This window comes from Pelodiscus sinensis, chromosome 4, assembly GCF_052426305.1.
Source record: "Pelodiscus sinensis isolate ZL-2025 chromosome 4, ASM5242630v1, whole genome shotgun sequence".
In the NCBI taxonomy this organism is placed as follows: Eukaryota; Metazoa; Chordata; order Testudines; family Trionychidae; genus Pelodiscus; species Pelodiscus sinensis.
The window spans coordinates 77,769,335-77,786,711 of record NC_143055.1 but is presented as its reverse complement, the minus strand read 5'-3'; the positions used below and the strand labels follow the sequence as shown (position 1 = coordinate 77,786,711).

At 40.6% G+C, this 17,377-nt stretch overlaps 1 protein-coding gene across 4 annotated transcripts in view; it reads right to left on the bottom strand.

Annotated features, from left to right (window-relative positions):
* The window catches only part of PDGFC (platelet derived growth factor C), a 199,064-nt gene that overhangs the window by 66,740 nt on the left and 114,947 nt on the right, over positions 1-17,377 (bottom strand). For all 4 annotated transcript variants that reach the window (XM_075930117.2, XM_075930118.2, XM_075930119.2 and 1 more), the window contains one exon: positions 12,853-13,048. In XM_075930117.2, coding sequence (XP_075786232.1) covers positions 12,853-13,048 — 196 coding nt within the window. The remainder of the gene's footprint in view (positions 1-12,852; positions 13,049-17,377) is intronic.

Sequence of the window (17,377 nt, the reverse complement as noted above, 5' to 3'; positions counted from 1 at the left end):
CAGTGGTGTGGCTGCAGCACTGTAGCATTTGTAGTGTAGGCATAGCCTAAGACCACTGATAGCAGGAAGTAAACTCCTGCTGGGAGTGAAGTATTTTAAAGTTAAGTAAATCAGTTATGTCTGAAAAGCCTCTGCTGGAGTGCAATGTATTTAATCACGTTATCTAGAGTCAAGAAAGAGCGTCAGAAGGAAACTGCAATGACAACTACTTACTGTATAAGAATATACAACCAATTGGCTTTTACCCTGGAAATGTTTCTGTAAAACCATTTCAGAGGACAGAAGCTGACAGATGGCTAGCCACTCTAAAGGAGCTCTCATATATGTGCTGGCGAGAAAAGAAAAGCTCTCTCGTGTCCTGGACATGTGCTAACAGACAAACATGCTAAATGACTGCAAGCCTCTGAACAAAACTGAAATGTTTGAGGCGTATTGTAAACCACAAAAAATCATTTCAAAGGAACATTTTTATGAAAAGAATCAGGGCTCAGAGTCAAGAGATGAATAGTTGGTAGGGCTGCCAAAATTTTAACTGCACAAAACTGAACATCCTTGCCCTGCCCGATCTCTGAAACTCCACCCAGTCCACTCCCTCCATTGCTTACTCTCCTGCTCTCTTTCACTTTCACTGGGTTGAGGCAGGGGGTTGGGATAGGAGACAGTTCCCGAGTGTGGGGCTCAAGGTGTGGGAAGGAGCTTTGGGGTGGGATAAGAGTTCAGATGAGGGAAGGGGTGAGGGCTCCAGCTAGGGATGCAGGCTTTGGCAAGGTCTGTGGATGAGGGATTTGTGGTGCAGGAGGAGGCTCAGAGCTGAGGCAAGGAGTTGAGGAGCTAGCACTTAGCGCAGGGGTAGCACATGGAGCCCCGAGGCAACCCCTGCACATATGAAATGTTGGCTGCTTCTGAGAGTCATGCAGAGCCAGAGCAGGAAGGGAGCCTGCCTTAGCCCCTCTGACCAGATTTTTACAGGTCAGGTCAGCATCACCACCTGGGTCCCTTTTTGACCAGCTGTTCCAGTCAAAAACTTGAATGCATGTCAACCCTAATAACTGGTTATGCTGGGTTTCAGGCTGCTACGTACCAGTGGAGCAGCATAAAGCAGACACAATGCAGGAGAGGATATGGGCCAGTATTTCAAACCAAATACAATACATATAATTCAATTTATTTCCCCTGAATTTAGCAGTGTTTTAGTGGTAATTCACCCCACTATATAGCAAAATTCATATAATTTGCTGGAAGGTGTTGAATATTTACATAAAAAGTATGAGACAAAAGGAAAGTAAGAAAAGAAGTGAAGCTGGACAACAGGTGAGGGAACACAAATGTCTGTCTAGGATTAGGACAGTGGTATGTTTGTTATTTCTGCTGATTAAACAGGGGGAAGCTGCTTATAAACCTGACTGTGAGCCTGCTGATTGTACTGTACTCAGACTTTCAGTAATAGAAAAACATCAGGGTGGGAGTGTGTGCTATGTATAATTTACAGTATTTAGAGACTATACATAGTAAGTTTAGATTATGCTGCTGAACTTGTCTTTGTAGCTTGCATTTAACTCTTGACATCATATTTTAAGAAACCACAGAAGCAAGTACAGTATCTGGACTCTTGGCATCAAAGCTGCTCAACTGTCTACACCACTGAACTCAGAAGGCCATGGCTACAGAGTCTGTTTTTATGCCTTTTAGTATATTCATTTACTTGCATCTTTAAATAAGTAACCAGAGGAAAAACTCCATCAACATTAATTGTTCCCAGAATATCCAAGTCAGAAACAAGATCCAAGAGTGCAGTGCTCATTTTCAAAGAAAATAACTGCAGACTACACCATTAGAAACAGACCTGACAACAGGAACACGAAACAATTTTAGAAGCAATAAATTAGGATTAGGTTCATTTGCCAAAATATTTTGATACCTTGGATCTAGTTTATTTTATTTGAACAGCCTTCTTGAGACAGAGTACCAGTGAGGAATTTTAAGGAGTATACAATGTTTTCTAAATCAATGCATGAAGTCTCTGGTGTGAGGAAAGGGCAGGCATTAAATCAGCTTCTCCTACATGATACCACCCCTGCTAAAGTAGAAACAAAACTGAATATCTGTTTTCACCGCCAAAATCAAACACTTTCCAAACAATAGAAAACTGTAGTCAGTGTCTTTCAAGCAAAGTATAGGTAGTGAATGTGTTAAGTCAAATTGGCAACTATGTACTCAGACTCTGTAGAGTAGAGCTACGACATTTAAACTTTAAATAATGTGTAGTCTCAGCAATCTTGGTTGTGACTGCAGAATATTTGTGGGATTTCTAACTTGGACACCTTGTGTATTGTTTGTGATATTTTTGCCTTGTGAACTCTGAATAAAAAGTAGTATGTAAACATGATAGCTAATCAGCAATTTTAAACAAGTGATAAATAAACCTCAAACAATTTGTACATTCAATGTTTTAATTAAAATTTCAAAAAAATGGTGGGTTTTTTTGTGGATTCATGATTACCCCTTACTGGATGTACTTCGCTAACTTTTCTGATATTACTACCAACTCCACTGCAAGTTTACAGCAGGTGTAGCAGCTTATAATAAGCCAGCTCCCTTCTATATAACTGGAATGCTCTGGAATTTCCATGGACCTCCAGGAGTCCTCTGAAGACAGCAGATGATCTAACAGAGGCCGTCAAATCCAGTAAAGCCCCACCATCGATGATTCTTTGAAAAATGCCATCTCTACAAAGATTTAGTATGCTCCCTGTAGCTTGCTCCCAAATTGTTGTCTGCCTGTAAGCATTAAAATGCGCATAATAGCAGCTAACGGTTTTAAGTCATCAATATAAATCCTACTAATTCTCTTTTATAAAACAGTTAAGCTACATTACTGTATGAAGTTCATCCTCACTTAGCTAGATACCCGAATGCTACATTCATTCTTACCCTTCAAATGACATGGGTTTCTCTTTGAAACAAACACACACAAAAAACCTGTTAATGTACATTTAAAAAACCCATCCCAATAAAAAGTCTTACAAACACACACGTATTTCTTATTTGGAGATGCAGGAGCTAAGAGTGAAAAACAACACAAGCAGCAAATGGATACCATACTACAGAACTGCAGCAGATTTTATATCTGAAGAAGCAAGAGGCAATTTAGTTGTATAGATTACTTAGGTACCATATGCAGTCACCATTGTTTGTGCTGCAGCATATCCCATCTTTCTCAAAGCTTAGCCAAAATCAGTCCCTGCCTAAAGCTGAACTCAGGTAATACTAAAGTGCTGCTCATGAAAAGAAGGAAGCACTATGAAGATTTGGCTTCTATAATATTCTCTGCTACAGAGGGTGCCTGCCATCGATCGTTGTCAATTTACAGCCCTGCAGTCTTCTGGAGCCCCTCACCACTTCTGAATGCCCAAACAACCAGTGTGGGGGGATAATTCCATCTATGCATGGGCATAAGATCATACTCTCTTCCATCAGACAGAGCTCTGGCCAGTGACCCAAGAATCACCACTCATTATATAGGCATCTAGGAATGAAACTACACACCTGAAAATGCACAAAATGGCACAAACTGCCATAGCCCAGCTTCTTAATAACACATTGTGTGAGTTTTTTTCTAAGTAGAGTCCAGCTCAAGGTTGTGTTCTGATATTTAAAACCCTTCATGAGATCGGCCTTACCTACCCAAGGGATCATTTCACCTTCAGTGACCAGAATCTTCCATATAGAACAATATGAACTGCTCATGAACATACAGAAAACCTTCACAAGCATCATGTCTAGACTATGGAACTCCTTGCCACAAAAGTGAAAAGTGGACAGATATCAATTCTTTCAGAAATAAGTATAAACCTTGTTTCTTCATCTCAACTTGACATCACTACGTTCTTCATGCATACAAACACATAAACACACACTTAATCCTACAAGCACAAATAAATACAGATTTATTTCAGAGGCTGCTCAAGATAATCTACTGCCCAAGGCAAAACTTCCATCTGCCGGCCCCTTCAGAAGTTTGAAGCCAATACTTAACACCACCCCCACTACTTCCACACTCATGCAGCTGAGTAAGAGGCTAATGGGGCAGACCCCAGCATGATGCTGCAGAGACCTCTTGGTCATGACGTCAGACTTTGCAGGATAGGAACAGTCCAAGGTCAAGATAAAACTTGTAGTCCCCTACCCTGGCCTCTGCCCTGGGCTGTCAAAGTGGCCAGGATTTACTCCCTGTGTGGGCATTAATCCTCACCTGAGGCTGCCCTTTCTCGGCAGGTCAGCAGCACCCACCTGTGGTTCAAGAGGGAAGTAAGTGAGCCATGGCTCAGCACCCTGAGACTGCAGAGACTCCTTCCCACAATGGGACATAGGCACCAGCAAGTGGCAGTTGCTAGACTATAAGGTCCTCCTTAACAAGCGGCAGAGATTACTCCCTTCCCCAATCTCTCCTGAAGCCATCTGGACTGGGAACACATTTCTCCTTTTAACAAGGGGCATCAGGCGCTTTCCCACTGAGTTGGGGTTTTCCATACCTCAGCCCTCACACTCCTGGCCAGGTCCCAAGCCCAGATCCCCCTACCCAGCTCCACATTTCAGCCTCCTGAGCATCAGCCCTGCCATACTCACATCCCATCCCAGCACCCTCCCTCCGGCAACCCTGTCTGCCTCATGCCTCAGCACCATCAATCTCACCCCAGGAAACTGCTGTGTGCCAACAGTTGGAGTGGCCTCTAAATCAAGCTATATTTTATACAGGTTATAAAGAAAGATTTGAAAGATTATTTCTATTTTGAAATATTTTGGAGGTGCTCTGACACCACAGTGATGTGGGCCATATTAGTATTCAGACTTCATCATCATCATCTGTTTTAGTGGTAGCATCAGTCAAGGACCAGTATGCAGTCTCATAGGAAAAGGCATAGGACTCATTTAATGAGAACAGAGATGTCCCATATACTACCGCCTGTTCCTATGGCTATTACAATGAATCCCTTCTTGGAAATATTACATATCCAAATGTTTAGTCTATTTATTATGTTTATCATAACTCAACACTGTATAATATCTATGTCAGTGAGTACAATAACTAAGCAAATAATTTTCCATTGCACAGCTAGAGTACAAAGAGAATGTCACATTTCTGAAGCTGTGTGCCTCTTTTTGATATTTTTGTGTCACTACTCAAAGTTAAGCAACAGCTAGAAAAACACCATTGATAGATTTCTAGCCTCAGATTAAGTAAGGAAATGAATGAGTACTCAGGAGACACATAAATATGTCTCCAAACTGGTTGATAGACTGCTTGTGTTATCTGCCATGTGGTTTCAGCTCCCTTCTTGTAACTTAACTTTTGGTCCACACCTTTAATTATCTTTCACATGAAAAGATCTTCTCTATCAGTCCAACATCCATAAGCCCTAAAGGTCTGCAAGTCTTAACATTTTGCCACTGCTGAATTCAAACCAGAAGTGTATCACAGAATATACTAATTCTGTGTAGAAGATCAAACAAGTTCCATGTGAACCAGCTGTCAAAAGTTACTAGGACACATACTGGGATCAAGAAAAGACAAGAGGCAGCAGAGGTAGGACTGCGGGGTAAAGTGAGAGCCAGGGAGGCTGCATGAAAGGTAACAAAGATGCCTGGAGGTACTGAGTTAGATAAGGTGAAAGGGCAGAGACTAGTGTTCTAGGAGCTGAGAAACGATCCCTCACTCTCACAGGCCTTGGGAGATAGACCAATCCTAGCCTATAGAAAATCCGGCAACCTGAAGCAAATCCTTTCCAGCAGCCATACATCACACCTCAGGTACTCTTACTCAAAAAACTACCCCTGCAACAAACCGAGCAAACTCTACAACAAAGGATAAGTGAACAGAAATCAGACATCAGAAATGGTAAGGCACATAAACCTGTAGTGGAACATTTTAACCTGTCTAGTTAATCAATCATGGATTGAAAAGTAGCTATTCTTCTACAAAGGAATATTATCCCCCAATTACAGAGAAAGACTGCTGATCTGGAATTCATCTACAAATTTGATAGTGTTATTCTGGGCTTGAATAGACATTAACTGGTTGGCGCATTACAAAGCCAATTTCTCTTGCTTTTTAAATCTGCATTTTTACATCAAAAGCTACAAATGGAACACATCGAACACAGTTAATTAGCCTCATTAACAGAGCTCCTACAATTACCAGGTACTACTGCTGATATATAATTGGTTTATCTGATTTCCACTCCAACTCATCTGATGAAGTGGGTTTTACCCAAGAAAGCTCATGATTCTTTATATTTTTTTCAGTCTCTAAGGTGCCACAGGACTATTATTGTTTTTGAGGAAATACAGAATTAAGATAAACACCAACATGATCTTAACTCCTCCCTCTTTGAGCAGTGCACCTGCATGCCCATAACACTGCTCTACAGCCAAAATGCTTCTGAAATAAATGTAGTCAAACCTTACTAATTCTGGGTCACTGAGAACGAAAATGATGCTTAAAATTGTTGATTGGCTCTAGTTTTCAAGATATGCTATTGGGTCCGTATATATGACCCTTGACTTGCAAATGGCGGAGGATAAGTGAGTTATAAAGGGAAGGGATCTCAATTTAAACCAGAAATGACTAAAATACATCTTGACTGGATCTATGAATAAATCTATGACTGGGTTTGGACAGTACTTGCTTTTTAAGCAAAACAATGAATGATGCAATCTGAAGCTGGTATTGCGTCATACATGATATGAATTGCATCATGTTATTCCTAGAAGTCATGGATGTTTTGCTTCATAATGGCAATGTTTTGCCATCAATTCCAGTTGGTCATGCAGTCCATATGAAGGAAACCTATGACAACATGAAACAACTTTTGAGGTGCATAAACTATAACCAACATCAGTGGCTGCTTTGTGGCAATTTGAAGGTTGTTGCTCTCTTGCTTGGTCTGCAGACTAGATACACAAAGTACTGCTGTTTTCTCTGTGAATGGGATAGTTGTGCAAGAGATTCCCACTACATCAAGATAGATTGGCCACTCCAACAGTCATTGGAGCCTGGGAGGAAAAGTGTTCAGCATCCACCACTTGTTGACTCAAGGAAGATTTTATTACCACCCTTACACATCAAGCTGGGTCTGATAAAGAACTTTGTGAAGGCCACGGACAAAACACAAGCAGCTTTCAAGTACCTCCGTGAAAAATTTCCAAGGTTAAGTGAAGCTAAGATTAAGGAAGGTGTCTTTGTTGGTCCTCAGTTTCATGAACTTCTTCGAGATGATGCATTTGACCATGCACTGCGTGGCAAGGAAAAGACGGCATGGAAAGCCTTCCAGTTAGTGGCAATAAATTTTCTCGGAAACAACAAGGCAGACAACTACAGGTTGTTGGTGGAAAACCTCCTCAAGGCATACAAAAGCCTTGGTTGCAACATGTCATTAAAGATACATTTTTTGCACTCTCATCTAGATGTTTTTCCACCGAACTGCGGAACAGTGAGCGACAAGCACGGCAAGCGATTTCACCAGGACATTGCAACAATGGAGAAATGCTATCAGGGCAAATGGAGCCCATCAATGCTTGCAGACTATTGCTGGACAGTGACAAGAGATGCTCCATTTAATGAATACAAGAGACAAGCCAAGAAGCGCCGAGTAGACACTGAATAGGACTAAACTATGTACATAATAGTTTTTTGCCTTTTGTTTCATAATAAATTTTATTTATATAACCCTTTTGCTGATTTTTAAAGTGTAACAGGACAGGTGAAATATTATCATGCAAAGCAACCATAAAAACATGAAAAGACCTAGGTTTACAATTTATGATTACAACTCTATCTACACAATATACATAGACATAAAATGTAAAAACTAAAATATCTTGGAAACAGTAGCCAATCAGTTGTTTTAATTGTCATATTTGAATTCAGCACATCAAAATACATAATAAATAGCACATTTTATCTCTGAAGCAGATGACTTCTAAAAAATTATAGACCAGTGTAACATGTCCATTCCCATTCTGTCTTTTCCCTGTAATGGACAAATGCTTCCTGCAATCACCCTATGATCAAGCACTGAGCCAATTCCACTAACAGAATACCAAATTTGTAAAATTTAACAATCAGTTTGTACCCTTTTACAATTTCTGTCCACTTGTGTTCAGGAAACCACTTAAACCTACACTTTCCCCAGTTCATTATTAAATCCACAGACTGAGAGTACCTATGGCAAAAAAGGCTCCAACACTCGGCTATTGACACAATCTGAATTGAATTGATGCAGACTCTAATGTCAAGGTATAAATATACTTTTTTCCCTTGATAACAGAGTGGGATAAGACACTCAGACCCAGAACTCCTAACATAATCAGAGCTCCTCCAAGTTGCTCTAATTTACTATACCACCATTCAATACAGCTACACCGGGCACATTTAATGTAGCTGAAGCACATGCAGATAATTCATAATGGCAATTAGGTGAGAATACTGGTGGCTCACTTTGGTTTTGTTTAGAAATTAATCATTTAGGGTATGTCTACACTACAGCACTATTTCGAATTAACTTAATTCGAAATAGCTAATTTGAATTAAGCTAATTCTAAATAACGCATCTATACACAAAAACTATTTCGAAATAATGTTTTGCTATTTTGAAATAGCGTGTCCACACTAATAGTGGACCCTGAACCGAAGTTAAGGCTGGCCGGAACCAGTGCTGGCAGGGCATCAGGTTAGGACTTGAGTGTGTGGGGCTCCTACCTGAGGCTAGCTGAACTCCATGCTTAAAGGGACCCTACCCCCACCCCAGACAGACAGTTCTCAGAGTTCCCCACTTGCTTGTTTACCTAGATGAGGGACAGCAAAGCAGTCCTGTCTTGGAGTGCCCTGAATGCCCGAACTTGGGACACCACAGCACTCAGCCACATGGAACCAGAGCTGCCCCTGGGCATGCCCGTGCATCTCGTGGTGTCGTTGCCATCAGCCCAGCTGCACTTGCTGCAGGCTGCCATCCGGGGGGGTCCATCGGGGGGCTGTCAGGATCCAGGAGACCCTAAGCGAGAGCGTCCACCCCGAGGAGCCCTCAGAGCCTCCCCGGTCCTCCCCGTCAGGGGCTCATACCCCATTCCTCCCTCATGTCCTTCCACTTACCCCTCTGTAGTCCCTTTTCCTGATGTCAAATAAAAGACACGTATGTTCAAAAATAGAAACTGGGTTTATTGAACAAAACTGGGGAGGGGGGAGGATGAGTCTCTGGGGAGACTGAGAAAAGGAGGTGGGAGAGGGATAGAGAGAGGGTGGGAGAGGGGAGAGGGAAACCTGGGAGGAGGGAGCTGGAAGAGGGAAGCAAGGAGAAGAAGGGGGAGGAGAAGCTCAGGATTGGGGGGTCTTGCCGGACCAACCTTACTTTCATGCTAACCTGCTCCTGGGTTCGTATGTGGCCTTTAGTGGCCAGGCTGGCAGCTATCCTGCCATAGACAGCCACATTCCTCTGTTCAGTGCAGAGATCATGGACATTGGGGGCATCCCCCCCAAACCTGAATAAGGTCCATGGTCTCCACCCTGGACCAGGAAGGCACCTGCCTTCTCCAGCCCCTGTCAGGCTCCTGGGTGCTGGCAGACTGCTTCTGGGGAGTGATGGAGCATGAAATGCTTTTAAATATTTTTTGCAGATGAATCTATTGCTTTGGGTATTTTTAAAATTTGCCACTAATATAGGTTTGCATCAAAGGTTTACTTAGAATAAGTGTACTCCCAGAAAAATTGTGCTCAGTAGCTGTCAAGTTAAATAATTAAAAGAACATTTCAACTTATCTTACGTTTTTCTTTGCAAGTGGACAAATGAAGCACCTTACTTGGATTTTCTTTAACTTGTCAGCAAACAGATTATGGTACATAAAATGTCTAATACAGCTGCAATAAGAAGAAAGATTACTCCCTTCAAAAGAAAAGGATAAATGTGTATATTAGTTATGGAAAGGAGAAAAAAAACAAGCAAACGGAACGAAAGAAAGTTGAGTGCAAAAATATCCTCATTTTAAATTTAAATTTTGTAACAAAAATAATGGTAAAGATGACAAATAGAAAGTCACAAAACCAAGAGAGAGGTAAAAGAAAGCTCCACATTAAGTAAGTACACAGAGTAAACAACTCACAGTAAGAAGAAGCTTTTTGGTAAATATATCCTTATGACCATGTAATGCAATGACATATTCAATATTGTTCTCAGGTGTAATAACCTTGCTGAAATATCTTTATTTATATATGCCCCTTTTTTGCCACCAAATCCCCTTGCATTATGATCTTGTCGATCTTACGAGTTAGGTGCGTTGTCTATCTGGCAATTAAGTATACAGCAAGCTGGGGTGTAAATCTACAGTGCACAAGCCTGTTGCATGCTAAATGGCTGTGGACTCTGCCACCACACACTAAAATTTTCACAGTCTCCTCTGACAAACCTACAGTCAAAGTATACTACAGAACTTTCAGCATGTGATACTAGAGTACATATGCAGACTGAGTGCATGACAGGCTGCTAGTGCACTGTAATTTACTACCCAGCTTGCTACACACTAAGGCTGTGTCTACATTGGCAAGATTTTGCACAAAAGCGGCCGCTTTTGTGCAAAATCTTGACGCCTGTCTACACTGGCCGTGAGTATTTGCGCAAGAACACTGACTTTGTAATGTACAAAATCAGTGCTTCTTGCACAAATACTCTGACACTCCCACTCACGGATAAGCACCCTTGCGCAAGTATTCTTGCGCAAGAGGCCAGTGTAGACAGGCAACGTTAATTTCTTGCGCAAGAAAGCCAGATGGCTAAAATGGCCATCGGAGTTTCTTGCGCAAGAGAGCCTCTACACTGGCACGGATGCTTTTGCGCAAAAGCACATCTTTTGCGCAAAAGCACATACCAATGTAGATGCTATCTTGCACAAATACTTTTAACAGAAAAACTTTTCCGTTAAAAGTATTTGCGCAAAATCATGCCAGTGTAGATGCAGCCCAAGTCTCCTTATGGACAAGCCTGCACCAGAATTCAAGCTAGTAAACATACTCAGTAAGACATTGTTCCTGTAGAAAGTAACGTAGGTGAAGCTCTACTCACTGAATCATGATGAAACTAATGCAATGTCTTGACTTGTTTGGCCTAACCAAAAGGAGGTGGAAGGGGGACATGATTGCTCTCTATAAATACATCAGGGATAAATTCCTGGGAGTTCTTTAAACAAAGCACCAATGTGAACACAGGAATAAATGGATATAAACTGGACATCAACAAATTTAGGCTAGAAATGAAATGAGGTAGAGTAATGACATTTTGGAACAGCCTTCTAAGGAGACTATTGGAGACAAAATAATGACCCGACTTCAAGACTTAGCTTGATACATTTATGGAGTGAACGGTATGTATGATGGGACTGCCTACAATAGCAAGTGGCCCATCAGCAACTGCCAACAGCAAAAACAACCCAACAGCTGGAGATGGGACACTAAATGGAGAGGACTCTGAGGCTGTGTCTAGACTACATGTGTCTGTCGTCAGAGGCATGTAGATTAGACACATAGGCAAAGGCAAATGAAGCCGCGATTTAAATGATCGCGGCTTCATTTAAATTTACATGGCTGCCGCACTGAGCCGACAAACAGCTCATCAGCTGTTTGTCCGCTTAGCGCGCTAGTCTGGACGCTCCCCTGCTGACATCAAAGCCCTTTGTCGGCAGCCCCGTTATTCCTCCTGGGATGAGGTTTACCGGGGCTGCCGACAAAGGGCTTTGATGTCGGCAGGGGAGCGTCCAGACTAGCGCGCTGAGCGGACAAACAGCTGATCAGCTGTTTGTCGGCTCAGTGCAGCAGCCATGTAAATTTAAATGAAGCCGCGATCATTTAAATCGCGGCTTCATTTGCCTTTGCCAAAACAACAAATCTACATGGCTCCGTCGACGGAGCCATGTAGTTTAGACGTACCCTGAGTTACTGAAAATAATTCATTCCCAAGTGTTTGGCTGATGGACCTTGCCCACATGCTTTGGGCCTAACAGATTGCCATATTTGAGGCAGGAAATGAATTTTCCCCAGGTCCAATTGGCACGGCTCATGGGAAAGAAGGTAGCATGGGGGCAATGATCACTTGCAGTCTACACTAGCATAAACGGTCAATTCTTTGTAACATGAAGTCTTTAAAGGATGATTTAAAAACTACCTCAATAACTCAGCCAGGATGAGTGGATGAGGCTTTGTGGCCTGCGATGTGCAGCACATCAGACTAGATAACCTGATATTCCCCTCTGATCTTAACCTTGTCAAGGGGCACTGTATCCTCACATGCCATTTTTCATACAGAAATGAGATCCTTTGTAGATATTATAAGATTGTATGGTACTTTTATTAGAATAGGTGAGATACACTCTAATTCCTTAACTGGAATTTCATCTCAGGGAATATGCCTACCCCCAAATTTCCTCTGCAGAACAAACTGTATGTACTCTCTTCTTTAACTCCCACACTAAACTGTGCAGTGTTGCTCTGCACTACTAAACACAAGTGGTATTCCACCGAGATATGACTACCCATTTTTTTGGTTAAGGTTAGGGATGTCATTCTGGATTCCTAAAGCTGCCTGTATGCTTTTTGAGAGTCTAAGAGTTTGAATGTTTAAATATTAGAATAATTCTATGGCTTATGTCAAATGAAGCTTTTTACTGTAAATGTATATAATTTTCTGACCAATTTGAAGACAACATATTACTAAGGTACATTTTATATAAGTGCTGTGTTTTGGCAAACATGATCAGTGCCCATATAGTTGTCACCACCCCATTTTCAAATTGTATATCAGCTAAGTAACTTACTTGCATATGTCATCTTCTGGGTCTTCAAGCCCAAATCTTTCATCAAAAGTAAGCTGTATCCACACATTCTCTTCTACTGCTACTAATCTCCATACCAGTACAGTGTTGCGTGGGTAAGTGTGTGGGAACTTGGGACTGTGAATACTTCCATTAGTAGACACAGTAATAATCTTCTCATGCTGGGGATCTTGTACTCCTATAGTAGAGACACACACAAAACCATATATAGTTAAGGCTTTATTATTTTTCCACAACCGTTTGTTTTCTGCACAATCAAAGGGTTTGCTTGGTAGGTTGGTATGGGATTTTTTTTTTGGGGGGGGGGGCGAAGTGGAGGAGGCTGGCCAGGATTACTAGGCCCAGAAAGATTTATAAAAAACAAGATAGTAGACCACAAAAGAAAATACATATTTATTTTTTGGCTTCTAAGTAAAAGGCTCAGACCGAGATCCTCAGGTGTTTCAGAGGAAAACACAGAAACTCAGGAGATGAGACATCTGCAGCAGGTGCTCTTTTGATCCCAAGCAAGCTATGCGCCAGAACAATCCCCTGGCAAAAATGAAAACCGACAAAAGGACTTCTTGAACTGCACAAGTTGGCAATGCCCCCCTATAGGCCATTACAGCAACCAGGGGTCACTGAAATTTTAAAAAACAAATACAAAACAAAACAAAAACTGGTTATGCCTATCATATAAAAAGGATTGTGTTCGAGCAGATATATTGATTCCTCTCCTACAGAGAGATCATCCCTAAACTGGTGGTTTCCTCCTATGATTGATTAAGCTGGTTAAAGAGCTGCCCAAAACACAGGAAAGAATCTCAGCCATAGTTTTAGAAAGTTACTAAATGGGCGAAGCAAGGCTCTTAGAGATGGATATAGATACTATCTTTCACTAATGGCAAACCCACCTTGTAGGAGGGTCATTGCCTCAAATTCTCATCATAAAATACTGGAAACTAAAATGCTTGGCTTATGAAGAGACAAAATTTGAAGAAATGAAAGTCACCAATGATCTTTGCCCTTTAATGCACAAATCAATCAGACCCTGCTGCAAAGATTACTTACTTCAATTTGAGAACTAATTACTATAATGAATCATGGGAAGAAAAAAATCATTTCACTAGAGAGTGGTTATGTACAGACACAAACACACACTATTATAATATGTAGGCAAATCTTATTCCTCTAGGTCTGAAATATACATGAGTTCATATCCAATAGTTAGGCATCTAACAACTCTGTAACTGCAAACAGATGCTGACAAAACTGGACAGGTTTTTAATTTTATTGAATACAAAAACAGTCCCCCAACACCTCAGAAAAAGAAAGTTTTATTATCTATAGTAGTCTCAGTAGCCATGTTAGTCTGTAACTATAAAAATAGTAACATTTCCAGCCTCTGAATTAGCCTCTTTAGGGTGACAAAAATTACACACATAAGCAATAAGTATGCCATCCCTAATGTAATGATACTAATAATTATATTAACTAATTTGTTCATGTGGTTTTATATCATGCCATACTGTTTGTTTCTAGAGAAAAAAATATTTTACAATTTACTATTTATCCTATTATATTTTATTTTAATTTTAAAATGCTAATACATATTTTCAATTATGCATTTTACAGTAAAATGTTTACCCTTTGGTTTATAGTGAAGAAAATTACAATGTTATTGTAATCCTTCTTTTAGATCCACAGCTAATGGTTGATAGCTCAAATGAATGCATTCTAGAGCGAAGAGAGTACAGTAATAGCGTTAGAATGTCAAAGGAATTAATCTGTAATTGAATATAATTTAAAGTCTGAAGGACCAAAGTCTTTTAATTTGTGGTACAAGAACAGTAAATTCTCTTACAAGCTCAATTGCTACTCACATAAAACTGATAAAGAAAACTGTGGTTTTACAGCACCCCCATGCAATTTGAAGATGACTGTCAGTCTTGTGTAGTACTAAAATAGCACAACCCATAATAATAAAAAGTGTGAGGAATGTCCTAATTTAGACTCTTCATCTGCTTTTTGTTGGCTGAGTCACAGAGCACTTCTTCATTAAGGTATAAGCTGAGCTTTCCACACAACACTGCAGCCAACAGTAATAAAATGACATTACCTGAGATTATTATGAGAGTTCTATTTTCCAAGTATGTAATGGCTTACAATTTCATCTGTATCTCAAGCTTGCTGCTGTGGAATTCATGTCACTATATCAAGAACCACATTTTTGATACCATATTCACAGGTTCATGTTCGCTTTAAAATGTGCAGAATACTACCATTAATATAAAGTTTTACAATAAATGCGTACATCCCAAGAAAATTAAGATACCCTTCCTTCCTTTATATACTCAAGATTATCTTTTAAAGAATGCTACAAGTTAGGAGCAAAAAGTATCAGCTCAAAGATGATGGGAAATTCACCAAAAAGTGTCAAAAGAAAACCTATGGGGTAATTTAGTCAAGGGAAGTTTTGTCACCTCCATTTCCATAAGATCATAATCTCTTCACAATGTAAAAACATATTTGCTTTAGCATACAGCCTTGTTCTGTGAATGCATCAACTTCTCTTGCACATTACTTGCTCCATTTTAAATATTTGCTCTTGCACAGAAATTCTCTTTCGAGAGTAATATTTTATGTAACTTACAAAGACAAGTAAATTCCTATCACTGGAGAATAAAGCTTGCGATTTGTCTTTATATATAGTATAGTATTTTTTCTTTCATTGTACACAAATGCATGCCAGCCATACTCTGAAAAAAATAGCATCCTCCAGGAAGAATAATTGGCTGTTCATGTCAATTCATTTTTGAAACATCTTTTGAACAAACTGGGTGTGAAGAACAATGTCACAGGAATATGGATAAAAATACTTACTACCTTTCGTATCTAATTTGAGCCAAAAGTATTAAAGTCGCTTCACAGGGAGGACACATCATGTCCTAATTATTTTAAGGATAAATCAATCGAAGTCAGGATTGAAAAGGAACTGATCCAATTTAGTTGAGTTCACAGTTACCATCTGCATAACTTCCAAGTTATTTACATTAATTCTCTATTATGCTCCATCTGCTTTTCAATTAAAAATAAGAACAGCTTTGGACCATGTGGGTGGTAAGATTCAATGAACCTCTAACAACCATTTTAAGGAACAGCAGGACTGAAGCAGCAGAGGCCTTCTACTGTTTTAGTCAGAGGGAAACAACAGACAAAGTAGTTGACAACACATGTTCATTTGTGGGAGTGGGTGAAAAAATGTAAGAAAAAGGAAAACACATTGGTGGTTTCATAACAGCACGGACATAGCTGTAGATCAGTGGTAGCACAAAATGAGTAAGATCAAACAATGCTGCATAGAGAAAACTGAAATAATAAAGCCTAAGGGGTCAATGAAAATGTGGTGATCTCATTTTCACTGGTTATTATTAGGAAATAACACAAACTGTTAGCTGTATGGACATTGTAAAATCAAAATGGAGTCTGTACATGAAGGAACAATTCAAAATGGAACCCAAGTGACTTTGCCGCCAAAACACCACCTTTGCAGACAGCACGTAGCTATGCTCACGGCACCATCAACCTGCACACGGCACTGGATCTGCACAAGGCCCCAAAGTTTTGCACTGGTTACGTGTTGCCTTTTGCATTCTGGACCTTCCGTGTTTTCCCGCCTTGGGTTCTATATAATCTGGATTTGTGAGGAGATCGGGTCGGCAGTTTCCTGTTCCACCCTGGAGGAGAGTCATTCCATTTTCTGGAGACTGTGACAAAGGCCGGGACCAGTCCAGTGACAGACCAGACCTGTCACCACAATTCACCACTGCTGCCAACAGGGTGCTCCAGTCCACAGCTGTGGCAATTGCTCAGCATTGTGAACCCCAACTACCTGCTTCCCACACCATCGGGTCATGACACCACAGAGCCTTGTTCTCCATTTTGCTTGCTGTGGCGAAGGCCCTCTACAGCACCAGGAACTGCTCTGCTTGTGATCCATGAAAATTATACTAGTCAGTTACGAAAGCAGGGACTAAGCAAAGAACTGAACTGCTCCGCCATACCGTCGCTAACATACCAGAGTTCAGGACACCTCAGTGTTCCTCCCCTAAAGCTAACAGCAGCTAAAGGGCAGAAGGTCCTGAGCTTCAAAACCACCAGAACCTCTGACAGACTGTTTCATTTACCTATTCTATCTTCTACTATATCAGTAATTGGGGGGGTTGTTTTATTTGTTCAGTGTTTGTAATCCATGATTTTAATTTACCTGTTACCTGTTGTACTTTACAATATAGTCTTAAATTTGACATTCATGTCTGTGCTTCATTTCGGAGCTGAGAAATCTGCCGGTGATTAGATATGGTAGTTTCCAGGGCGGACCATCTTCAGGGACAAAGGCATTTAACATCATTCAAGATCAGGCCCATTAAATTTAGCTTACTAGTGCACCTTTGATAGTAACAAAACTATTCCACTCTGAGAAAGAGGCTAGCAACAGTTTCCTTTCATGTGACATCAGACACTAATC